At 37.5% G+C, this 27211-nt stretch overlaps 1 protein-coding gene across 2 annotated transcripts in view; it reads right to left on the bottom strand.

Annotated features, from left to right (window-relative positions):
• Fsip2 (fibrous sheath-interacting protein 2) overlaps nucleotides 1–27211 on the bottom strand; it is a 70539-nt gene that overhangs the window by 14201 nt on the left and 29127 nt on the right. For both annotated transcript variants that reach the window (XM_039106443.2, XM_039106444.2), the window contains 3 exons: nucleotides 20978–21011; nucleotides 10323–19260; nucleotides 15–9583 (listed from right to left, as the gene is read on the bottom strand). In XM_039106443.2, the coding sequence (XP_038962371.1) occupies nucleotides 15–9583; nucleotides 10323–19260; nucleotides 20978–21011 (18541 nt within the window). The remainder of the gene's footprint in view (nucleotides 1–14; nucleotides 9584–10322; nucleotides 19261–20977; nucleotides 21012–27211) is intronic.

Raw genomic sequence — 27211 nt, 5'->3', positions numbered from 1 at the left:
GCTGTGATTCTTACCTCTAAGGGTTTCACATCTAGTCGTCCAGTCCTATCCAGTGAGATGCGTCTCTCTTTCTGCCTTGTTTCTGATTCAGACACATCTGTGCAAGAAGGACCTTTGCCACTTATGGAAGCTCTTCTCAGTTCGGCTATACTGCATCCAGTTCTCTTTATACAGTCCATCTTCAGAGTCTCCAGAGGCTGAGTCTTCATAGAAATAACAGCCAAGTGTTCTGAGACGATATTTGGATCTATTTTCATCGGTTTATTCCTCACATGTGGAATTATTTTAACTGGAAGTTCATCTTCTAATACATCTTCGGATTCTTTGTCTGAGTCAGAGCTCATCAGTGCAGCGTGCTTTTGTGCCTTTTCAATGATTCTGTTTGTGTCTAAATCTCCTAAGGCCGCAGCGGAAGAACTCCCTGTGCTAACTCTACATGACGAAACACTGGAAACTCCATCGACAATCAAGCTAGCGACCTTCTTAGGGAAAGCCTTCTTTGTGCCTTTTATATCATAGAGTTCTTTCTTGGATCCGGATTGTTTTATTATGTCACTGTAAACAGACTCAACAACCTGAGAAATCATTTCAATATTTTCTGGATCTAAAGATTTTTCTTCGGGAATGGAATCCACAAGACTAATGTTACTTTTGGAAATTTCAGCTGTTACAGATTTTGTCAACTGAGATGCAATTTTATTTAACTCGGGCTTTGTTAAACTGTTTGTGTCTTTGCTTGCAGGACCAGGCTTCCTTACTAGTTTAGCCAAGAACAAGGCCAAAGCTTCCTCTAAAACTCTGGAGTCTAACACCACATCTCTTATGGATGCGGTTTTTTCCTGGGACTTAAGGTCATCAATGATTTTCACCACCTTTTCCATAATCTTGACAGCTTCTAGGACTAACTCTGAACTTGAAAGTTCCTCCTCTGATTGAGGTTGAAATTCAGAATTGGAAATCTCCTTTACCATTGAAAAACCTATTATGTCAGAAAGGACATCACTCTTCCCCATTAAATCTTCAAATACAGAATTAGGGGAGCCTGAGTGTTTCAAAAGATTGGCATAGACGGAATTAACCACCTTTTCAATAGTTGCCTTGTCAGCTGAAGGCACAGCTTCTGATGCCTTAGCCGGTTGTACAACTTCGATTTTACTTTTGGAGAAAAATTCCTGGATTGAATTTAATATTTTTGAGGTTATTTTTTGCATTTCACTTTCTTGAGATTTAGTTCTTTCTGTACTGCCTTTTGGAAAGACAGATAAAAGCTTCGATAAGAACTTTACAGCAATTGTTTCTATTACGTTGTAAGAGAGTTTACGAGGACTTGGTGGCTGTGTTGGAGTTGTTAAGATCACATTGGTGAGGATATTTTCAACAACAGTGTCAACTTCTGCACACTGATATGGAGTCAACTCACCACCAAAATAGTTCTGCAACTGGTTGCCAGTCACTTCTCGTAGAACTAAGTCAACTATGTTTTTTGAAAGGACTTTGCACCCACTAATTAAACATTTTTGTAAGATTTCCTGTGATCCAAACTGTGGCAAAAGATTATTATAAATTGTTTGAACCACCAGTTGAACAATTTCATCATCATTTGGATGCAAGGATTCTACGTACTGTATAATCAGATCTTCATTTTTGGAAATCTCTGCTGCAATCGTTTTTACTAAATTCATTTGAATGAAGTCTAGTTGCGTCAACACATTTTCTGGAGTTAGTTTTGTCTTGACATTGGATAGTTTTGAAAAGACTTTTGCTAAAAGACCGGAAGATACATCCTCTAAAAATTTGTAAGGTAACTGTATGGTATAGGGAGATGAGGTCTGACATTCTTTACTGACTGTTTTCACGGCAGTTTGGACCTTTTTCTCAACATCTTTTGATTCCAGAGGCACACATGCTGAAGCTGGTATCTCATCAGAAAACATCAAGTTAAGCTGATGCTGAAAAATTTCATTTATCACTGTGCTCGTTAGCCTTTTTGCTAGATTCTCCCCATTACTGTTGATGCTCTCACAAATAGACTCTTGAGATTTACATTCCTTTAAAACACTGCAAACACAAGAATGAACAATTTTATTGACTATTGTTTTTTCAGTCGATGGTGTCTTCTCTATGGACGACAACTTGTCAGAAAAGGACTGTTCAGGTGTTTTCTGCGTTTGCGACATTTTATCCTTGCTTTTAATATCTGTGCTCGATGGTGGCTTTTTTATAGTTGTTTCTTTAATCTCAGGAGGTGCTGCAAGATCTGATTCTTTGACTGATTTTGGAAGTACCTCCTTTTCTTTTTTTGGCCTAAATACCTTAATTTTTGCATCTGAAAACTCTTTCATCATTGAATTGACGAGTCTCATAGCTGTGTCATAAAGTTCAACTGGCTTTTGATCACTCGTAGCTGTACTTTTGTCACACTTTTCTGTTTCTGGCGAAGATGTAAATACCAGTTTGTTCACCAGTTCAATGATCACATCTTCTAGAAACTTGGCAGGAACAATGTTACTTTCCGATGAGGACTTAGGAGGGTCTGTCATACTGGACTTAGTTTTAAGCTCTTTTAATTTTTTGGTCTCACTCTCCTCTCTTCTTCTGGTTTCTGTTTCTTTTCTTGTTTTCCCTTTAGAAGCAATGTCTTTGTGAACTGATGGGGGTAAATCCTTTGTTTTAACAAGCTGTGCAGAATCTTGAAGTATAACCAAGGCTTTATCACTTAGGAGGCTTCTGCTGTACATTGGTCTGGAAAAATCCAGTGGTTCTTGAGAAGATACTATTAAAACATTGTCATAAATATTTTCAATGACATTTTCAACATGTTCACTTTCTGAGTACGATTCGTCCTCCATATCTGTCTCCGCTACAGACTGTCTCCTCTCTTCCTTGACTGGTTGTTGGGGTATTAGTACAGTTTTTTCTGTCATGGTCTCTTTAGTCTTACCCTTGGGCTTGTCTTCTCTTTTCACTGAACTTTCACTCACATCAATTTTTTTATTTTGCATTTTCAAATCTGATCTAAGCCCCTCCTTCTCAGGACTGTTTTCAACTGTCTTCGCAACTGCAAAATGGGTGAATATTTCAAGAATCTGCCCCTGCTCATTGACTAGAACTAAATTCTCCTTTCCAGTTTCAGTCCTTTTACATTTGTCACTCAAATATTGCACCTGAGTACCTCTGGCTTTCATGGTGGTGTGTGGAGATGTAGCAGAATGTTTCATCTGAGCACCTCTGCCTCTCATGCTGGTGTGTGGAGATGTAGCAGAATGTTTCATCTGAGCACCTCTGCTTCTCATGCTGGTGTGTGGAGATGTAGCAGAATGTTTCATCTGAGCACCTCTGCCTCTCATGCTGGTGTGTGGAGATGTAGCAGAATGTTTCATCTGAGCACCTCTGCCTTTCATGCTGGTGGATGGAGATGTAGCGGAATGTTGCACCTGAGTACTTTGGCTTTTCATGCTGGTGAGTGGGGACCGAGCTGGTGAGGTGGTTTCTGGAGTGGCGGGTTTGACTTGGCTTTCCTCTTCTTTCTTTGCATCTGTGTCGCCTTCACTTGGTCCTGACAGGAGATTGATGATATTGCTTTTCATAATGGTAGCTATAGAGTTAAGTACTGGATCTTGGGTCTCATCTTTTGTAATTGATGTGTCTTTAGATAGAGCAAGCTGGTTCTGTTTTAAGGAGTCACTAATCTTCATGGAGGTGTTCTGTGGGAGGAGCTGAACCCTTTGGGAGATATTTTCTGGATCTAGAAATGAGAAGAAAGTTGAACACCAGTCTCCTGAAAATAGTGGCTGAATCTTGAATGTAGAGATTGCCTTTTGTGCCAAAGAAGAAACCATTTCTATAACAATGTTCCCAGTGCCATCCTTCTGAATACCATCAGCTCCGAATTTCCCTATAAACTGATCATAGACAAAATTAGATATCTCATCAATTGTCTCCTTTGCAATTGGTGGGAAAGAAAATATTTCTTCAGCATGTGGTAATACTTTAATTCCACTTTTCCTAAAATCTCGTATTAGAGAGTTTGCAAACTTAATAGCCAAGCTTACAATTTCTGCCTCTGGCATATCCTTTTTCCTGGCATCTTCAGTAAGAGTTGAGAAAGAGCAAAATTTGTGAGCAAGGTCAACAATTACATCCTCTAAAAATGCAGCTGAAAATAGAGAGGATGGTGCCTTCTCTTTCATGGATTTAGCAATAAGAGAAGCAACACCAAAATGAGGTAAGTTACTAGAAGGTGAGTCTTCACCATATAAAAATAACTGCAAATGATGATCCATGATTTCTTTAATAATGGAGCCAGCTATTTTACCGAGAAATGAACCTCCCTCTTTGTGTGCATCTTTCTGTACTTCTTCTTCTTCTTCTTCTTCTTGGAATTCAGATTTCTTCAAAATATTTTTACATACAGAGTCAATGAAATTCTCAGTTGTTTCATATATTATACCGGCTGTCTCCTCTGCGTTGGTAAATTTGATCTCGTGTTCATAAATTTCTTGCATAATTTCATCGGTCAGTTTTGAAGCTGCAACCATGAACTCATCATCATCATCATCTGGCCCAGCCTCTTTCTCCTTTAGTTCATCTTCAGTATCATCTGAAGGAAAGATGTTTTCTAAAAGCTTGTAAATCATATTTTCTATCACAGAACAAGGGAGCACTGTAATACATGATGGTAATGCATTGGTATCCTTCAAGATGACATTGAGTACATTTTTGATGATATTTGCAGCTTGAGGTGAAGAATAGCAAGAAGGCATTAATTCTCCTGAAACTAATGACTGCACTTGATAATCATACATTTCTTCCAATAGAAAATGATATATTTTCCCTCCAAAACATGAAGTGTCATTTTGTACAGCCTTGTGTAGTTGAGTCAGAGACTTACATTCATCAAATAGATTTCTGTAAACAGAGTCGACTGTTCTTTGAACCATTTCTTTATATGTCTCTGAAAACCTCAGACTCTCATCCAAATGTTCTGCGACTAAAATCTCAGATGTAGTGAATTCTAAAACAATTGATTTTACTAAGGTTGTAACAATGTCCATTATTTTAGCTATTGCTCTCTCTGGGGTTTCAGTATCCAAGGAATTCTGTATAAATGTCTGAAGAATTTTGCATAAAAGCTCAGTAATTACTTCTTCCAAAAAGACGGCAGAGTTCACAATGATCGACAGCTCTCTTTGCTTAGTGCTTGTTTTGGGCTTCTTCTTGCACGTTTGAGCCACTGTAGTTGAAAGAATACTTTTATCACCCGATAAGAATGACTCTAGATGATGATTGAAGATCTCCTTTATTATAAAACTTGCAATTTTTGAAACAGGTATGCTACTTAGGCCCTTTTTATCTTTTGTAAGGGACTGATACAGATTTGAATGGGAAAGATCAGCATAAATGGAGTCGACCATCGACTGCATGTCTTTCTCTGAAATCATACTCTGTTTTTCATTTCCATGTTTTACAATACATATTGCATGTTTTGAAATTATTGACATGATTTCATTAATCAGTTTTATGACCGTGTTATTTAATTCTGATTGAGAAGTGTCAGAATATTCTACACTGGAATGTGATGGATTTATCTGAGACATGAGCTGAGTCACTATTTTCTCTATATGAACATGTGAGAGCATGGTAGAATACATTGTTGAAGCCTGTCTTCGGAATCTTGATTTACTAATGTCATAATGGACTCTATTCACCAAGACATTTTGACTAAGTTTGGAATGCAAGTGTAAAGGAAGATTTGCCACAAGATCTGATGGAATTTGAAAATAAGAAATTTCAGTCAGAATGATTTTGGTTATCTGGGCAGCTAATGCTTTTGTATTACTTAGAAAATCTTTATCAGGCATAATTTCCATTTCATATTCTTCTAAAACTTTTCTGTACACCGTGTCAATGATGTTTTTGAGTATATCTCCTTCTACTGGGGACAAAGACAACTGTTCTTCAGCGTTTTCTATAGTGGTAACCTGAGCTTTGGAAAATTCCTCTGTTATCCAATATATGAGGCTTTCGGCTTTATCAAACAAGACATTTTCTGAGTTCCTTGTTGAGTCCACTTGTACAATGCCAACTACCCTGTGAAATATTTTGCTAACTACTCCAGAGACCACATCTTCTAAAAACATTGAGGAATAAGCACTCCCATATAACAACTCCTGCCTGTCATCATCGTAATATTTTCGTGATGAGGAAGATAATTGCCTTCTTTCCAGAAATGGCTGAAGATGGTGTTCACAGATGTATTTAATAATGAAACCTGCTATTTGATCAATTAAAACAGCATTACTTTTTGTGATATTTTGTTCCACTGATTCTTGAGAACCAGAGTTTTCTAAAATATTTGTGAAAACTGCATCGACCAGATGCTGAACATCATCTTCTGAGTAAAAGGACTTCGTTCTCTCTTCGTCTTTTGAAAATCTAATTTCATGTTGGGATATTTTTCTCCTAATATCACTGATCAGGTTGGAAGCAATTTCATTAAAATTTACTCCTTCTTTATCTTTTGAAGCTGCTTTGTATGAAGCGATTTTAGGGGAAGAAGGAAAAAATTTAGATAATAGTACTCTGATCATATCTTCTAAAAATGTATATGGTAGTAATGTATTATATAGAGGTAAAGTCTGGTTTGACTTACTAGATTTATTGATGTCACCAAGAATGTCATAAACAGTATGATCAGTCATTGAACTAGAACAAGAAGAAGCTGACAAGTCACCAGAAAACAGGGGGTGAAGAAGGTAGTCTGAAATAGCTGCTGTGATAAATTTGGTAATATTTTCCACAAAAACTTCACCATTTTCAGACTCATCAATGTCAGGATCTAGTCCATGCTGCTTCAAAACATTCCTGTATACTGAGGCAACAAGTTCATCCACAGTATCTGTATTACTAAAGGGAAGGGATGTTTGCCTATCGCATAGAATCGGAATCTTAGCTCTGTCTAAATGATTATTCACTGACCTTACTATTTTTTGGGTCATATTTTCCAGCTCAACATTAGCTTTTGACTTAGGACTAAAAATCTTTGATAGAACTCTTGTGACAACTTCTCCTACAAACTTATCAGGGTAAATGCCAAAAGGTGATGTCTTCCGGGACTTGTGAGACTCTACAACTTCATTGATAACTTGTTTGACCATGTAAGACACTTCATCCAGAGGAGTTTTGGGGCGAGGTAAAGTCTCTCCACACAAAAATGGTTGAAGATGGCTTTCAATAATCTCTTGAATAATGAAACTGGCTATTTGGTCAATCATAATTGGACTTCGACTAATTATATTTTTCTGTATTAAATCAAGAGAATCAGACATTTGCAAAATATTACTGTAAACAGAATCTACCATCTTTTGGAGATTTTTATCTGTATGTAGATACTGATTGTCACAGTTGGTGAACCAGATTTTATGTTTTGAAATAGCTGACATAACCTTATTTGTTATGCAGTTGGACATTTCACTGAAATCTGAACTTGTCCAATATGTTTTGTCTAACGATGAAGACTTAACAGGCAAAGGAATAAGTTGAGCTAAGAGTCTTCTGATAACATATTCTAAAAATGAGTGTGGTAACATGGTACTATACCCTTTTGAAGACATGGGTTCAGAGTTACATTTTTTTAAACTATTTCGAAGTTTATACAGTATGATTTCAGCATTGAGCGTGTGAAATAAATTTGATCTGAGCTTTCCCTTGAAGCACGATGGCAGCTGGTAGTCTATAATCTCTAACAATATGCTATTAGCTATTCGTTCAGCTACTGGAGCATTATCATATGGTAGATTACCACTGGTTACTGTAAATTCATATTGCTGTAAAACATCAAGATAAATGGAATCAACAATCTTAGTAATACATCCTTTATGGGCTGATGGAAAATATAGTCTTTCTTCAGGATACCTTAGAACTGAAATCTGAGCATTATTCAACTCTTTCACTACATTGTTGATAAGTAATGTATTTATCTCATTGAGCCAGGCTTCAGTGATGTTCAGATTTTTCTTCCACAATGATGTAGACAAATTAAAAAATAATTCTGCAATTATCTCCTCTAAAAATATGGCTGAAAAAACAGCACCATTTACACCTCTTTGACATAGCTTATGAGAGGATACTTTGTTGATTCTCCTTGCTTCTTTCCTGTCAGGAAAGGACAAAGAGATAGTTTTTCCTGCATGTTGTTTGCCAAATGGTGTGTGCATTTTAAAGCTAGTTGCATTGGGGTTATTCAAGGACTTGGTAAAAAAATTATTGTCAGAGCTCATGAACCCTACATGGGCTTTCGTCTGTTCTGGGTCTATTAATTCTTGCCTTATTGTCTTTGGAACAAATGGCTGTATTTCTTTCATTCTGTAGTTCTTGTATTTGTTTTCAAAAGGAGCTTGCTGTAAACCATGAGATAGCTTGTCCATCAAAGATTTAACCAAGCTGTGGGAAATAACATTAAGTATACAGTCTGATGATAATGAATCTTGATCAATGTCTGCCAGGTTTTCCAACAGGTCTGACATGTAATCTCCCTGAAATTGTTCACAGTCCGTTGGTGTCTTAAGATAATCAAAACCTCCACCTTTAACACTTGAAAGAACTTTGACATGTTGACATTCTTCTGGTACTTCACGCAAAAGCGTATTCTCCTCAAAAAATGCGGCACCCCCCGTGCACTTTTCTAGAAGTGTTCGGATAAGTTTCTCACACACAACATTGAGAAGAAAAACTGATTTAGAGGAAAGCCCTAGATTGTTGGTAAGGGTTCTATGACTTTCTTGGATATTTGAGGGGGAAAATGTTTTTGCTAGTTTACCAGAACTCATATCACCATCAGGAAATTCATCCGGTAAAAATAAATCTAAAACGATATTAAACACTTCATTGACGACTTCTTTGGATTCATGAGATTTTAGGCTGCCAACCAGACTGTTTAACCTACGTGCTAGGTAATTTAGTTTATTTTTTTGAACAAGGTGATCAGTTAGGTGAGGGGATGACTCCAAGTCCCTTGGGCCTGTATGATTTTCCATGGTATTGACTTTGTTTAAAATGGGCAAACTACTTTTAAGTGGGGCATATGACTTGTTTCTTACATTATTTTCAAAATGATTTATTCCTAGGACTTTGGACAATACACAGATCACTCCTTTTAAGAGATCTTGAAACATATCGTCAAAGTCAGAAGAAGTCACTCCTGGACAGAGAGTGTACTTTGCATTTATGGAAGCCTGATGTGCCTTGTCAGCATTTATCAAGTTTCTGTAAAAAAGAACTTCAACAATAACTTCAAAAATACTTAAGGCGAGATCTCCAATGGAAATAGACCTGGTTTTATGCAGTTGAGAATGAATTAAGATGTTTTTGTCAAGTATTGCATCGTGAATTTCCCATGCTTTCTCTTTGCTGCCTTCTCTGGTGCCATCAGAAAGGTTTGAACTTAGGTAGCAGATAACTGCTTCAGAAAGATGTTCACAAAGCTGATAAACTGAAGAATTACTGTAAATGCTTTTAATAGGCTGCTTGGCATCATCGTTTTTCTTTGAGAGTGAAGATATATGAAACAACTTCTCAGTAGAAACTAAAAAAAAAAAAGAAAAAAAAGGAAAGAATAGAACCATGAAAGCATTTTTAGTATGGGTTATAGGAAATGTGGAAAATTTTACAAAAGAAATAGGATTTCCCTAAATACTTCTCAATTGAGAAATCACGGCGTGTACATTGAGAAAGTAGGTCTTCCATATGCAAATGTCTAAGTCTTAGGGTGGTGTCTCTGCCTTGATTGAATTGTAATGGGCACTAAGAGACCAGACTCTCTGGTTTACGGACACATCCTGCCATAGCTCCAGTGACATGATTATTACAGATATATTAGATCAAAATATTTGATGCTATGGTGTGTTTTACTTGTAAGGTATAAAGATTTGTGTTATACTATCATCTGGAATAAAATAGCAGTGCATCAACTCCAGATAGTTAATGGTAGATTGAAGCAGCACAGACACGGTAAGTGCTTTGTAAACTTTCTAATTCATGGTGCGTGCGTGCTCAACAAAAATTCTCTACCTTTTTAATTACCCTTTTATCTGCAGGCCTAGAGAAAGAAAATATCTTCTAGGTTCAATGCATTAACAAGTAAGTTAGCAACATTATAACACACCATGAACGTTTCAAAGCATCAAATAGTCATTTTACCTTTCTAAAGCTAATTTCAGAAAATCAAAATGTACACTTTCAGACAACAGGTGCTTTAAATATATCTTTTCCTGCTTTCCCTAAGTTACTCCAGCTTGAAAACTAAGGTTTCTTTTCTTGCTTACCTGAAGTTTTCAAGTTCTTCAAGTGTGTGATCACAGATGTTGTAACGTGTCTTGCAACCAAGTGCATTTCATTTGGACCAAGTTCATGATCAGCAAAATCAATGGCGTAGGCTTCCTCCGAAGCCTCTGTTGTTGTTTTGGAGTTTTTATTTTTCCATTTGTATAATAAAGAAAAATCCTCTTGGCAGGTTTCAGAACTTTCACTTTCCTCCTCCAGCAGGTCGGTCATTCGGGTACACCATGTTGTGAGCAAAGTTTTCTCCATATCTTTTTGTCCTTCACATATGTCCGACAAAGGAGTTTGACTTGACATAAAAAATGGTTTCATAGTCTCTGTGCTTTCACTAGTGCCTGGTTGATGTGGGAAGCCATAACTTGACAGTACTGTGTTTACAATATTTTCTGCAGCTAAGCATATTTTCAGCGGGGAAGCAGTTGTCCTAATTTCCTTTGGCTCAGCTGGTTTGGTAGCCTCATAATGAAAAACCCTTGGATTCTCACCTTTGCCCATTTCTATAAATGATAAGACTTGTTTTAGTGACTCTTCTGTGGAATCATTTACTTTCTTAAACAATTTTTGTAACACACTCCCTTCAGGGAGAAAGCTGTGAGCTTTTGTGACTTCCTCAAATGGTCCAGAGTTTGGTTTCCTCCAGCTGTGGTCTTGTGTTTTGTGTCTAGAACATGATGGCATGGCTCTCGAACTGGGCCTCCTGGCTGCCTCTGAGCTTTTACTGGCATTTTCTACATAGGAACTGATGAGGGAAGATGAATTAGATGCGAGGTTATATTTTTCTTTCATATCATCGTCAGACGTGAACTCCAAGCCTGGCACACTCCTTGGTGGACTATTACTCCTCCCAGGAGTGTCACTCATGTTCCCTGGAGGCATTTTCACAGAAGGTGCAAATTCAACCTGATTAACAATGTAAACATTCTCGGTTCCTTTGAACCAGTTATTGGTAGGAAGGTTTTTGACCAAGGACTCACTGAAATGGGAGCATTGGTCTATGAGTGTACCAATGATCTCGCTTGCAGCCATGTTCTCTTTCAATAGACTGACTGGAGATGGCTCCATTTGACTTATTTCTTTGTCTAGCTTATTCTTGATTATCCTAAGCATGCCACTGACAGTAGTGACAGAATATGTAAGTAATTCCGAATGGAATAAATGGACTTGTAAGAGTGTGTTCTGTACATTTTCTTTGGATATAATAGCGCTTGACTTGCACTCATCACCAAACTTTCTAGATGGTAATTTTGGCAGCATCTTTTTGCTTAATTGTCTTTGTTGCACTTGAAAGAGATTGTCTATTGGCATTTTTACTATTTCAGAAAACTCGTACTTAGATATATGCTTAAACTTCAAGTCCACAAACGACTCTAACATGTTTAAGACTCTCTCTACAATCTCGTGCACAATTTGATTGCTACGGCTCATAGACACCTGGTCTTTCATTTTCAGGTTACAGGTCTGCATGCCACTGAGGATGGGCTTAGTTTGAACACCATGCTTACTTTTCGCAGCAACGGGTCCTTTCCTACATGTTAGCATTCCATTACCATCCTGAGTAGGCATCTGAGACAAGAAGCACAGCTGTAATTTTTCAAAGAGCATTTCGACAATCTCCCGTCCAAACATATTGATTTGGGCTTTTGTGTCCTCAGCTCTTGTAGCTCCACCCTTAAAGCGGTCATAGAATCTGTTTTCACACTCTTCAAGAGGCGGCAAATTTAGAAGTGAAAGTGAGTACTCCAAATCTTTGGCTTTAATTGAAATCTCGGTTAAAATGTTTTCGGCTACAGTTAAAAGTTTAGACTTTTCAGTTTCTGTATCACTTGTTTCTGTTTGCCACTTGTCAAACATTTTCTTCAATATACCTTCTTTAGGAAAAATCTGTTCTAACTGTGAGGAAACATTTTCTAAGTAAAAACACGGTTGCTCTGAAGGGTAACCTGCACCCAGATTCTGCTTGGCTAGGCGATGATCACTCGGGTTTGAACTGTTAGTTGGAGAATCCGAATTGTCGTTGTTCGTCGCATACAGCTCTTGTAACACTGCGTTAACAATTTTACTGGCTTCAAGGATTTGACTAGATGATAAGACTTTCATGTTAAACATGGCTCTGTGTTGTGATGCTCTCTCGAGAGAGCCCATAATTACTTCTAAAATGTCAGTTATTATGTTCGTGGCATAGACTCTTAATTCTGCCACTGGTAATTTTGTTTTCAGTGTGGTTTTGGCATCTTCGGCTTGTGGCGTCTGTGGCAGCCCAAGGGCGGTTTTGGATCTGTTCTCTCTTGGAGTCTTCTCTCCAGCAGATAACTTGGTCTTGCTTTTGGTCTTAGTACCGCTAATACCAAGGTGTGGTTTTGTTTTAAATTTAGAGAGAGAGGTGATTTTTGATCTCATTTTTAAACTTGTTTTGCATCCTGGCCTCGGACTGTTCTTTGGGCTGAGTTTAGAATTATGTATCCTAAGAAGGTACAAGTCATCGTAACTACCTTCAGGTGGATATCCCTCTTCTAGATGCAGGGAGACAAAATTTGACAACTTATCAAGGACTATTTGAACTAAATATTTTCCAATTTGCGATGGCAAGTATGGAAAAAAGGTGTTTTCTAACACAAGAGCATTTAAATTGTCAGCATACGGATGCGTCTGTGGTATCCGTTTTCTCGTTGGCTTAGTTTCTCTGAAGCACGGTGCTTTTCCTGCTGAGCTGCCGCTGGTGTCATGCATCTCTCCCTCTCTCCTGCCTTTATTTTTCTTGTACAGGGATGTTACAACCACAGAGTGCATCTCGCCCAAAACATTTTCCAGTATATCATTTGATACATTGTTAATATGCGACTGAAAGAATTTCCTGTGTCTTACAGCTGCTGTTTTACTTTTAGACTTAGACACTATATAGGGGATTTCATTGAACGGGGAGATGTGGCCTATGATATCCATTATCTTCTGACTTAGTTTCTTCAAAACCTCTTCCACTGTCCTGAGGATTTCCGTTCTTTCTCTTGATTTAGAGTCCCCTCTTCTCATAAATATTTCTTCCAAAACATCTCTCTGGCTTTCTTTTTCCATTGTTATTCGGCTTTCTTCTAAGGAGTTGGCCGTAAACTGGGGCAATGGGGTAGTTTTTTCCTTCTCTTTATGTCCCAGCAAAACCTCATTTGATATGGTTAACTGGGAACAGCTAGAGTTCTCTGATGAGGATAGAAGAAGTTCCTTTACAGTTTCTTTATTGTGCAAAACCTTTAAGATATTATTAACAATTTCACTCACAATCATATTCTTTTGAAATAAAATGTGACTTGCATATGTGTGCATACTTTGCAGTTCTAAGTCCAGATCATTTTTGATAAGCTTCAGAATAGTGCTGGCAATGACAGCAGCATAGTCCTTAAGGCTGGTTTGTGACAAATGGGTTGTAGTTCCAAAATTTTCTCTGCACCTGGCAAAAATGGGTTCTGCAAGCGCTTGACTAGGGACTGTTTTATTCTTTGATAATTTTAGGACTTTCACATCAGATTCAGCTTGGCCTGGTTCATGAAAAATGCAGTTGTCGTCTTTATCATTTTGAAATTGTGGGTTAACGAATCCATTTCCTTCAGGCTGAAAGGCAAGAGTCGTTAATGAGTTGATTCTCTCTGTGGCAAAAGACTGTAACCGATTGAAAATAGTTTCAGTGATGCAGTTTGCATTTTCCTCACATGGGTCAGCAGCAGGTTCCTTGGTGTCTTCTTTGCCATTTATGGGCGTCGGATGAACATCAGGATAACCTAAATTCTTACTTTTTAAGAGTGACGGGTGCCCTGGTTTTCCTTCAGTGCTTTGTGTTATAGAAAGAGGCTGCTGGCACGGTGGCTTTGGAAATATATCATAGAAGGCCAATCTTGCAGAAGTAGAGTCCTTTGCATTTACGGCAAGCATGACCAAACTTGTAAGGTTATGAAGCACAATGTCCACTATGTCTTTGGACACCAAAATGACATCTGCTTTAGGAACTGAGACTTTAGGGATAATATTTGTACCCATAACTACTGGTTCAAAATCTGCTTCTGAGCATTTTGTAGGTACACCATATTTCGGAGTAGGTGTGGCAAATGAGAGATTATTCTGATGCACAATGTTTCCATAAATTTCACATAAGATCCCTTCAATGGTATCTTGAATTTGAAACTCAAGTATTTTTCGGTATTCTGTTTTATTGACTAGCCTTTCAATAATACCAGCTTGTTGATCGGAATGACTCTCTTTGTCAGAGCTGTTTTTGTCACCCTGGGTTTTGCATGACACAATATCAAGCACTGCGTTAACAACCTGACTTGCAATATTCTCAGAAACCACAATATGATTTGTCAAGAGAGGACTGTCTTGTTCTTTATCTAACTCATGTTTGATACCCTGTAAAATTTTCCTAGCCACTTCTTTTGCATAAATATTTAATTTGGACAGAGACCTTTGACACCACGGGTCCATCTGTTCTGGATTCCTATGATCCAGTGAACAGGGAAGCTGACTGTCAGAGTCTTTGTCTGATAAAGCTTGGCTTAATGATCCCCCTTCCTGCTGGACTGGCAAAGTCACTGGAACTGTGAAGTTGACTTGGGGACAGAAGAGAGATTCTACTTTGGAAGCAGCAAAAGTTTCTAAATTTCCTAATATTGACTGAACAATGTCTTCAACTACATTTATTTTGGTCTGTTTGTCAACATTCCAGCTGGACTGAAGATCACATGCATTTCCATTTAACCCACTGGCAGGGCCATTTCTTCCATAGGTACGCTCATGGAAAGACACGTTGGCCGAAAAGATGATGGTTTTGCATCTGTTTTCACTTACATGCTTTTCTGTCATGGCAGCTGAATAAAGTTTGTGGAATACTGTCCTAACAACATCATTTACTACTACACTCACATCTGTGTCAGATACCAATGGGCCCATCATTTGATTTATAAAACGAGAAGATGTTTGAGTAGAGGATGCAGGGGCATTGTGAGGCATCCCACCAAAATGAGCACGTGAGAGCGAAACCACATTTAACTGACTGATTAGAGCACTTTGAAAAATTTCGTTCAAAATATTCCTTATAATGGGAACAATTGGAGATCTGTGTGGTTCTTTGAGCTTTACTTCAATTTTGCTTAAGGTTCTTTCTAGAACCATCTCGTCAGTAGAAAGGGCTCTAGTTTCCTCCCTTAATAATGATGTATCACTCATAAGTTCTTTATCTTGTGTCTCATCGTCGTAAAATGAGTCTGATTCTGCTCCTCCAGGAAGAAAATTTCCATAGGTTGGTCGGTATCCATAGTTTTCATTGTCTGTGTTCTCAGATTCAGGTTCAGCAAACATATCTGAAGATACTACACCTAAAATTAAATCAACAATATTTGTAAGTATTTGTGTCTCCTCCTGTGAGCTCTTTTTATCTATCTTACTGTCAGATGGGTTCACATTTAATTCCGTTTGAATGGCTTTCAAAATACCACTTGATACCTTCTTTGCATGACTGTATAAAGTGGATTGCAATGATTGATCTTGAGAATCTGCAGGAGAACTGTTGCTTTCACATTCCCAACCTACTGTATGTTCTTTTTGAGTTTCATCATCAACAGCACCAACCTTTTCTACACTTCCATTTGCAAAATTTTCCAGTTTTGCAAAAACCGCATTAAGAATATCTGAAGCAATATTTTTTAGTTTTTGGGGGCACATTTCTTCTGGGATCTCTGTTTTGGTAGACACTGGAGGATCACTTTTTTCTTTGCTTTTGGTCTCATCCTTATTCTCCTCCATAATATTGGAAATTATGCTCGAGATTATGTTGGTGCATTTGGCCATTTCCTCCATAGTTGAAGCAAGTGATAGGTTTTCTATGTCAAGGGTGTCAGACACAGTTTTCAATCCAGAATTTATGATGCTGGTGTCTATGTCAATATCGCATAATTTGGCAAGGACGTAGTCCAAAATTCCTTTAGAAATGAGCTGAACGTTAGACAGTGTTGGAAGGTCCTTCTCTAAGTTTTCTTTGTTTTGATGACTGCAAGATGGCTGAGAATCAGGGTGTTCACCTGTGAGTTTGCTTAACATTTCATGCAGCGTCTCCCCAATTTGATCTAAAACCTCCAATTTGGAACTGTCCTTGAAATCCTCTTCATCAGTGAAGCTGTGCCGAAGGCAAGGTTTAGCTAACAATTCGCGGAAGGAAATTTTTTCCTGTTGTTTATCTGACAAAATATTTTGTTTAGGAGCACTGCCAGTCCCACATGTAGTTGTAGGTACTGCCTTATCTGTATAGGTGGGAGTATGTTTTTTATTTTCATTTGTACTTGCTATCATTTCACAAATACATGCCAGTAATGGACTTTCCATAATGTCATCATTGACACTGGCAACATGGGACTCTACGACTTTATTGGAATCCATGAAGAACCCTTTGTTTTTACGACTCTTGTGTTGGTCTGTCTCCTTAAGATTTGGGCTTATTTTCTCCATCTCGAGCTCACTTTGGATGGCATTCAAAACAATGTTGACGATTTTCATTGTGTAAGTACTAAGTTGAGAATGAAATGATTTTTCTATCAGTGGAGATTTGCTGCCTATCTGCAGTTTTGGACAAACAAATAGCTTCAGCCTTTTAAAAATTGTATTAATGATCTTATCAGTAATATCATTGACACGCTTAGGTTCACATTTTCCAGATCTTAACTTGGAAGTCTTTTCTTGCTCCATGTTCAGAGAAGATAAATATTTCACTTTCTTTTCACTGTCAAACCATATTTTAAATGGCACTTTACTCGATGTCTCTTTGGATGTGTGGGCAGTATCAGAAGGATCTACATAAGTATGATGAACTGATGTAAAGGCATTTTTAATGGTACTTGGAATGTACGTTGAGGCCTTATGAAGTATATTTATTACAGAATCTGTTATCTCATGTGCGAATGCACAAATTTCGGACCCAGAGAATATCTGTTCCATCCAGTCTTGATCTGATAGTCCTTGAAATTTGTCTGAGATGAAAGCAGAGCCTTCTTCACCAGCTTGGCTTCCCGTGTGGCTAGATGAATCAGAAGATATATCCTTGAGCATCTCTGTTAAAATGTGTTTCACTATGTTTTCTGAAGCCTTCTGTATTTGGTGCTTTTGATCTTGGCTGAAAATTGAAGCCTCGCCACTCAAGCCGTGCTTTGTCTTCACAATATCTTCACTACTAAGAGACAGCTCCAATTTTAATCCCCAGTCACGAGACTCCACTCTGTTTTTCGTTCTACTTTCAAAAGTAGATTTCGTTGGAGGTTTACTGCTTCTCCTGGATTCAAAACAAGTATCTCTCCTTTTAGGCCAATGGCTGGGAATCTGCTCTGGTGATTTTACCTTCTCATCACTGAAAGATGAATCAAGCACACTTCGCACAAAGTTATCTATTTCCTCATCATCATCTTCAGAATAAAGAACCATTCCGGGGACATTAACAGGTGGAAATGGTTTTTTAGACCTAAGATTATTAAATGATGTGGTGCCAGTGAGTCTATACTTTTCTTCAGATTCAGAAAAACTTCTTACTCTAGGTCGTCTCTGTTTTTTAACAGCTGCTTTTTCTGGCTGCTGGTGAAGCTGAGTTAAGACATCATCCAGCAGCTGAAGAAGTACTACAGTTTCTTCAGATGCAATCAGTCTCTCATTATTGAGTTCTGTTTGGACATAGCCTAGTATAGTGCTGATTGCCTCTTCCACATAACCAACTAGAGACGACTGTGAAAAAATATCTGATATTAAGTTTTGAATGTCTTCTTTTGCAATTAGATTAGAAGCATCAAATGCAGGGCTAGCTTTCTTTTGGTCCGTTTTTTGATAGACTTTATGGATTGGCTCTGTCTTGGTTGGTTGGTGGAAATGTTTAGTACTGTCTTCTGGAGAAACTTCAGTTTTCTTATAAGATGCAAGAACCATCAATTTTTCTAAAATAGAATGTACCATATCATCTGCAATATCACACATTGGCTCCAAAGTAAAACTCAGCGTATCTTCTGAAGGTTTTGTTTCTATGGATGAAAAATATTCACCACTAGTTGATAAACTTGGTTTAATCTCAACTGACAAGTCTTCTTGTGAAAAGATCTGCACATATTTTCTCTCAACAGCGCACTCCAGCTTCTCGAGCATGTTTTCCACAATCTCTGAAGCTACTGAACAGATGTCAACATTGGAGAGAAACTCTTCTCTTTCAGCATCAGTCTGATCGACAAAAACTTCAGCAGTCACAGAAGAAAGAGAGGGAATGGCCTGGCTTAAGTCAGACATTATTTCTTGAAAAATACTTTCTAAAATAAGTTGTGTTTCTCCTTTCAAATGACATTTAAAGTTTACAAAGACATTCTTTAAATTTTTCATCTCATCCATGGCCTTTGCTTTTTTATCATATAGAAATGGGATCTCTAAACTCTCTGTTTCTGTGGTAGCGTCTTTGGACGTTTTAGTGCATGTTTCTAATGATGTTAAGAGATGACTATCCGATTTACTGCTTCCTATCTTAGGAAATGGGTAGTCCAAGCTGGTTTTGTTGAAATTAACTTGTGAAGCTATATCTTGTCCTTTCTTTTCATATGTTTGGTCAATAACTGTTTTTTCCACATGTGCAGAAGGAGTTTTCACAGGTGAAGGTGGTTTTTTCAATGGCACGTCAGTGGCAAATGCACACGGATCAGCTTGAAATGTTTTAGCTGTATAGCTTCTGTATGTAAAACCTTCGCTGCATGTACTACAGAAGCTTGAACTGTCTGAAGAAAGGTCGGAGTCATCAGACACTTGGTATGTATTACTCTGTACTCGTTCTTCATATTTTGTGATGGCTGGATATAATATACTGGTTACTGTAGCTACAACCCAGGTCATTATATTTTGGATTATGCTATTTAGTTCTTCAGAAGTTACCTAGAAAGAAGATAACCATAATAAAATAACACAATTACTTACTCTGAGTTTGGAAAATTGAGGATTTCACTCAAAACTTTATATTAAAGAGTTCATAAGTAGAATGTCAGCATGATTTAAAAGAAAATGACAAAGAATCTATTCAGAATTTCAGACTGTTCTAAACTGGCTTGTTTCATACTAGAGAGAAATATTCTGAGTATAAAATTTCATTTTATTTATATGACTTAAGAAGCTATATAAGTTGAATCCCAACATTTATTCATTTATTTTCAAAAAACATTGTGATATTCATTACTGTTATACTTTTGAAAACAGTTAAAATATTTCTACGTATTTATCTGAATAAAAGTGCGTTGGAGTTTTCTGAAGCACCTTTCTACCTTATACGTGAGGATAAAAGATCAACTTCATATCTATTCCATGCCACAACATTCTAGTACACAATCTCTTTTCATGGAATACAAAAACTTGTACATTTTAGACTGGCTTTGTGGCTAACCTGACTTATCAATATAAACTATCCAAGAAAGCGGGAAAATAGATGAAATGAAAACACAAGACATGATCTCAAGGCTAACAGGTTGTTCTTGCTCAAAATATATCTAAGTTAAACTGAAAATATTTGTGTTTTAAGTCATTGTTACAGGAAATGCTAAAATCAATGTAGCACCATCTCCCCTGATACATTTTTGGAGACCTTGGACATCACAAAAGGCCACCTCACTCCAATTCCCCTAATAGTTAAAATAGTTTTTACTACTGCCATTAAATAATAGCTGGCCCAGATTTATTGACAGCAAATATAAAAGCATTGCTTACATAAATAATTCTTTAACCGATAATTATAATAAAACATACATTTCACTGAGAAGAAAATTATTCTAAATGAACAATCGAGAATGTATATATAGAAATCTAAACTTTTCTATCACCACAAAATATAATGAACAATAGAGCAATATTTTTATTAAACTAAGGGAAAGACAAAACATTTCTGTTTGTAATATAAAAAAGAGGGCAACTCCTAAAGTTTTGCATGTAGCAAAATGAGGCTAATGGACTCTTAGCTTTTCCACTTCTCTTTTAATGGAAAATAGAAACCTTCCTTAACTTGAAGCTTTGTGTGAGCCTCATTCCCTATGGACTGCGCAGGACTCCATGGGGAAATGCCCACTGCTATGATATTCTTCAATGTTCCCGATGAGTCTGTCTATACTTAGAGTTCAGTCTCATTAAAATATGCCATCTTTATTTTTTTCTGTTTTGGTTCTTAGTGCATAGGTGATCAAGTATCTGTGCCTGTAATCTGAGGTAGCAGGTTTTTCCCATGAGCATTGCTGTAGACAAATGCAGACATCTCAACTCAGTCTCTGCAGACTTGACCAGCAACACCTGCAAGGCTATGCTGATTAGTAATATCCCATGAGAGATTACGTTCTGTTATCTCATGCTGCTCATCAAGGCTGGACTCTGAATGTTCTCCTATTCTACACCCAAGAGGCCCTTCGAAAGTGTTAGGAGTATCTTTTGATAACAACTTTGGACTAACAGTAGACTATTAAAATTGCCCCAAAATAAACTTCTATTACAATAAAAGGCAAAAGGTAATAACAACAAATATCAGTAGATGATTATTAGTATATGATTTACATTTCTTCTAGAATGGCACACAATAATTAAATAATGTATTATTGGTTCACTTTATAATACATACTTTTTCCTTCAAGCAATGTTGTAAATTTTGTTGCCTGTAAAATCAAGAAAATAGTTATAATTGAGTTAAGTTAGAACAAATAATTTATGAAGATACTTTCAAAAGTCCTGTTATCTATTCAGTTTCTTTTTGTAAATCTTTCTAAATAAATATAAAATACCATAACTTTATTTTGCATTATTCAATGTTCATATTTTGTGTTCTACTAAGATGGGGGCCTACAGTCTAAAAACTGGGCTTCCCTTATTCAGAATAGTGGAATCACCGTACCCAATACATACATAAACAATGCCTGATGCTGATAGTTGGGGCTCTGATATAACTTAGCTATGTTTATTCTGTGAAGGAACAAGATGATTAGTCTCTTTGATCTGCTAACAGAAACTATGGGATAGTAATTTTTTGATCGTAGTTCTTGGCAATTGTTTTTCTGCCTTTTAGGATCATACAGTCCCGCCATCTTTTTGCTAAATTTCATAGTAGAAAAAGAATCTGTAGGTCACTATTCAGTAACTACTGGTTAGACTGATGGTTTCTGGCTACATTCAATGCTAACTTCAATCGTCTTTGTGCAATGATGTGATGAACCTATTTTTTTCATAGCTACAATTAGACCTAATTCCTAATTTTTGTCTAGTTGCCACCCCCTATAATTTCCTTAAGCCTATACAATCTAAACATTTTTTTCTCTAAATCTGAAGCTAAATTTTGAAAACAAAAGCTGTCTAAATATTGCAACTTACTTGTGAGAAAAAAACTTCAATCATTGCAGATTAGAAATGGGTTTGGGAGTCTGGCATAGTGTCTGGACTTTCAGGAAGGTAGGAAGATTGAGACCATGAGTTCCCAGGTCACTGGGACTATGGCATGAGAAGAGACAGGAGAAAAGGGGGAGATTAGAAAGAGGGAATGTTGCTTCAAGAGAGCGGAAGGAAAAGGGAGAGAGAGGGAGAAGGAGTAAAAGTCTATAGATTACAATTTCTTCTCAGATCTGGCTTGTTAAATCAACTCAAAGTTCTGCCATATTTTCCTTGTTTTATTTGTTTATTGTTCTAGATTTTCTATACTTAACTTTTAGACTTTTTTCTGTCTTAAGGCATAGAATAGTCTCCTATAGCTCTGTCCACTATAAGTGTCCCATATATCAAAGCAGGGAGCATGATGTATGAAATCACCAAATGCACAGCATCAACAGAAGCAGCTGTATTTTTTATGCAAGCAATAGAATTAACAATAATGTAAGATAAAAGCTTTCAAAATTCATTTTTATGAAAGAAATGGACCCTGGCAAAAGTAGTCAGAATTATTTTTTTATTAACTTAAGTATTTTTTTATTAAATTAAGTGTTATTCCCTTTCCCGGTTTCCGGGCCAACATCGCCCTAACCCCTCCCATTCCCCTGCTTTATGGGTGTTCCCCTCCCCACCCTCCCCCCATTACCGCCCTCCCCCCAAAAATCATGTTCACTGGGGGTTCAGTCTTAGCAGGACCCAGGGCTTCCCCTTCCACTGGTGCTCTTACTAGGATATTCAATGCTACCTATGAGGTCAGAGTCCAGGGTCAGTCCATGTATAGTCTTTGAGTAGTAGCTTAGTCCCTGGAAGCTCTGATTGCTTGGCATTGTTGTTCATATGGTATCTCGAGGCCCTTCAAGCTCTTCCAGTTCTTTCTCTGATTCCTTCAACAGGGGTCCTATTCTCAGTTCAGTGGTTTGCTGCTGGCATTCGCCTCTGTATTTCCTGTATTCTGGCTGTGTCTCTCAGGAGAGATCTACACTCAGCTTCTGTCGGCGTGCACTTCTTTGCTTCATCCATCTTGTCTAATTGGATGGCTGTATATGTATGGGCCACATGTGGGGCAGGCTCTGAATGGATGTTCCTTCTGTCTCTGTTTTAATCTTTGCCTCTCTATTCCCTGCCAAGGGTATTCTTGTTCCCCTTTTAAAGAAGGAGTGAAGCATTCACATTTTGATCATCCATCTTGAGTTTCATGTGTTCTAGGCATCTAGGGTAATTCAAACATTTGGGCTAATAACCACTTATCAATGAGTGCATACCATGTGTGTTTTTCTGTGATTGGGTTACCTCACTCAGGATAATATTTTCCAGTTCCAACCATTTGACTATGATTTTCTTTAAGACATTGTTTTTGATAGCTGAGTAATATTCCATTGTGTAGATGTACCACATTTTCTGTATCCATTCCTCTGTTGAAGGGCATCTGGGTTCTTTCCAGCTTCTGGATATTATAAATAAGGCTGCTATGAACATAGTGGAGGATGTGTCTTTTTTATATGTTGGGGTATCTTTTGGGTATATGCCCAAGAGAGGTATAGCTGGATCCTCAGGTAGTTCAATGTCCAATTTTCTGAGGAAACTCCAGACTGATTTTTAGAATGGTTTTACCAGTCTGCAATCCCACCAAAAATGGAGGAGTGTTCCTCTTTCTCCACATCCTCGCCAGAATTTGTTGTGACCTGAGTTTTTGACCTTAGTGATTCTCACTGGTGTGAGGTGAAATCTCAGGGTTGTTTTGATTTGCATTTCCCTTATGACTAAAGATGTTGAACATTTCTTTAGGTGTTTCTCAGCCATTCAGCATTCCTCAGCTGTGAATTCTTTGTTTAGCTCTGAACCTCATTTTAATAGGGTTATTTGTCTCCCTGCGGTCTAATTTCCTGAGTTCTTTGTATATTTTGGATATAAGCCCTCTATCTGTTGTAGGATTGGTAAGATTGCCGTTTTGTCCTTACCACAGTGTCCTTTGCCTTACAGAAGCTTTGCAGTTTTATGAGATCCCATTTGTCGATTCTTGATCTTAGAGCATAAGCCATTGGTGTTTTGTTCAGGAAATTTTTTTCCAGTGCCCATGTGTTCGAGATGCTGCCCTAGTTTTTCTTCTTTTAGTTTGAGTGTATCTGGTTTGATGTGGAGGTCCTTGATCCACTTGGACTTAAGCTTTGTACAGGGTGATGAACATGGATCGATCTGCATTCTTCTACATGTTGACCTCCAGTTGAACCAGCACCATTTGCTGAAAATGCTATCTTTTTTCCATTGGATGGTTTTGGCTCCTTTGTCAAAAATCAAGTGCCCATAGGTGTGTGGATTCATTTCTGGGTCTTCAATTCTATTCCACTGTTCTATCTGTCTGTCTCTGTACCAATACCATGCAGTTTTTATCACTATTGCTCTGTAATACTGCTTGAGTTCAGGGATAGTGATTCCCCCTGAAGTCCTTTTATTGTTGAGGATAGTTTTAGCTATCCTAGGTTTTTTGTTATTTCAGATGAATTTGTAAATTGTTCTGTCTAACTCTGTGAAGAATTGGATTGGTATTTTGATGGGGATTGCATTGAATCTGTAGATCGCTTTTGGTAAAATGGCCATTTTTACTATATTAATCCTGCCAATCCATGAGCATGGGAGATCTTTCCATCTTCTGAGGTCTTCTTCAATTTCTTTCTTCAGAGACTTGAAGTTCTTATTGTACAGATCTTCTACTTGCTTGGTTAAAGTCACACCGAGTTACTTTATATTATTTGGCTCTATTATGAAGGGTGTCATTTCCCTAATTTCTTTATGGGCTTGTTTCTCATTTGTGTAGAGGAAGGCTACTGATTTATTTGAGTTAATTTTGAGTTAACTTCACTTGGCTGAAGTTGTTTATCAGCTTTAGTAGTTCTCTGGTGGAACTTTTGGGATCACTTAAATATACTATCATATCATCTGCAAATAGTGATATTTTGACTTCTTCTTTTCCAATCTATATCCCTTTGATCTCCTTTTGTTGTCTGAGTGCTCTGGCTAGAACTTCAGGAACTATATTGAGTAAGTAGGGAGAGAGTGCGCAGCCTTGTCTAGTCCCTGATTTTAGTGGGATTGCTTCAAGTTTCTCTCCATTTAGTTTAATGTTAGCAACTGGTTTGCTGTATATGGCTTTTACTATGTTTAGGTATGGGCCTTGAATTCCTATTCTTTCCAGGACTTTTATCATGAAGGGGTGTTGAATTTTGTCAAATGCTTTCTCAGCATCTAATGAAATGATCATGTGGTTTTGTTCTTCAGTTTGTTTATATAATGGATCACGTTGATGGTTTTCTGTATATTAAACCATCCCTGCATGCCTGGGATGAAGCCTACTTAATCATGGTGGATGATTGTTTTGATGTGTTCTTGGATTTGGTTTGCCAGAATTTTATTGAGTATTTTTTGGTCTTTATTCATAATGGAAATTGGTCTGAAGTTCTCTTTCTTTGTTGGGTCTTTGTATGGTTTAAGTATAAGAGTAATTGTGGCACCATAGAAGGAATTCGGTAGTGCTACATCTGTTTCAATTTCTTTTTTCTTTTTTTTCTTTTTTCTTTTTCGGAGCTGGGGACCGAACCCAGGGCCTTGCACTTGCTAGGCAAGCACTCTACTGCTGAGCTAAATCCCCAACCCCCATCTGTTTCAATTTTGTGGAATAGTTTGGATAGTATTGGTATGAGGTCTTCTATGAAGGTCTAATAGAATTCTGCACTAAACCCATCTGGACCTGGGCTCTTTTTGGTTGGGAGACCTTTAATGACTGCTTCTATTTCCTTAGGAGTTATGGGGTTGTTTAACTGGTTTATCTGTTCCTGATTTAACTTCGGTACCTGGTATCTGTCTAAGAAATTGTCCATTTTCTGCAGATTTTCAAGTTTTGTTGAATATAGGCTTTTATAGTAAGATCTGATGATTTTTTGAATTTCCTCTGAATCTGTAGTTATGTCTCCCTTTTCATTTCTGATTTTGTTAATTTGGATACACTCTCTGTGTCCTCTCATTAGTCTGGCTAAGGGTTTATTTATCTTGTTGATTTTCTCAAAGAACCAACTTTTGGTTCTTTTGATTCTTTATATGGTCCTTTTTGTTTCTACTTGGCTGATTTCAGCTCTGAGTTTGATTATTTCCTGCCTTCTACTCCTCCTGGCTGTATTTGCTTCTTTTTGTTCTAGAGCTTTTAGGTGTGCTGTCAAGTTGCTGACATATGCTCTCTCCTGTTTCTTTCTGCAGGCACCCAGAGCTATGAGTTTTCCTCTTAGCACAGCTTCCATTGTGTCCCATAAGTTTGGTTATGTTGTACCTTCATTTTCATTAAATTCTAAGAAGTCTTTAATTTCTTTCTTTATATCTTCCTTGACCAGGTTATCTTTGAGTAGAGCATTGTTCAACTTCCATGTATCTTTCTGTACCTGTTGAGGCCCGTCTTTTGACCAACTATATGGTCAATTTTGGTGAAAGTACCACGAGGAGCTGGAAGAATGTATATCCTTTTGCTTTAGGATAGTGTTCTATGAATATCTGTTAAGTCCATTTGGTTCATGACTTCTCTTAGTCTGTCTACGTCTCTGTTTAATTTCTGTTTCCATGATCTGTCCATTGATGAGAGTGGGGTGTTGAAATCTCCTACTATTATTGTGTGAGTTGCAATGTGTGTTTTGAGCTTTGGTAAGTTTTCTTTTACATATGTAGGTGCCCTTGTATTTGGGGCATAGATATTTAGGATTGAGAGTTCATCTTGGTGGATTTTTCCTTTGATGAATATGAAGTGTCCTTCCTTATCTTTTTTTGATGACGTTTAGTTGAAAATTGATTTTATTTGATATTAGAATGGCTGCTCCAGCTTACTTCTTCAGACCATTTGCTTGGAAAGGTGTTTTCCAGCCTTTCACTCTGAGGTAGTGCCTGTCTTTGTCTCTGAGGTGTGTTTCCTGTAGGCAGCAGAAGCAGGGTCCTTATTGCGTATCCAGTTTGTTAATCTATGTCTTTTTATTGGGGAGTTGAGACCATTGATGTTGACAGATATTAAGGAATAGTGATTATTGCTTCCTGTTATATTCACATTTGGATGTGAGGTTCTGTTTGCGTGTTTTTCTTCTCTTTGTTTTGTTGCCAAGACGATTAGTTTCTTGCTGTTTCTAGGGTGTAGCTTGCCTCCTTATGTTGGGCTTTACCGTTTATTATGCTTTGTAGCTCTGGATTTGTAGAAAGATATTGTGTAAATTTGGTTTTGTCATGGAATATCTTGGTTTCTCCATCTATGTTAATTGAGAGTTTTGCAGGATCCAGTAACCTGGGCTGGCATTTGTGTTCTTCTTAGGGTCTGTATGACATCTGTTCAGGATCTTCTGGCTTTCATAATCTCTGGCAAAAAGTCTGGTGTGATTCTGATAGGTCTACCTTTATATGTTACTTGACCTTTTCCCCT

The sequence above is a fragment of the Rattus norvegicus genome, chromosome 3, assembly GCF_036323735.1.
Source record: "Rattus norvegicus strain BN/NHsdMcwi chromosome 3, GRCr8, whole genome shotgun sequence".
In the NCBI taxonomy this organism is placed as follows: domain Eukaryota; kingdom Metazoa; phylum Chordata; class Mammalia; order Rodentia; family Muridae; genus Rattus; species Rattus norvegicus.
This window is presented reverse-complemented; position numbering and strand designations above follow the sequence as displayed.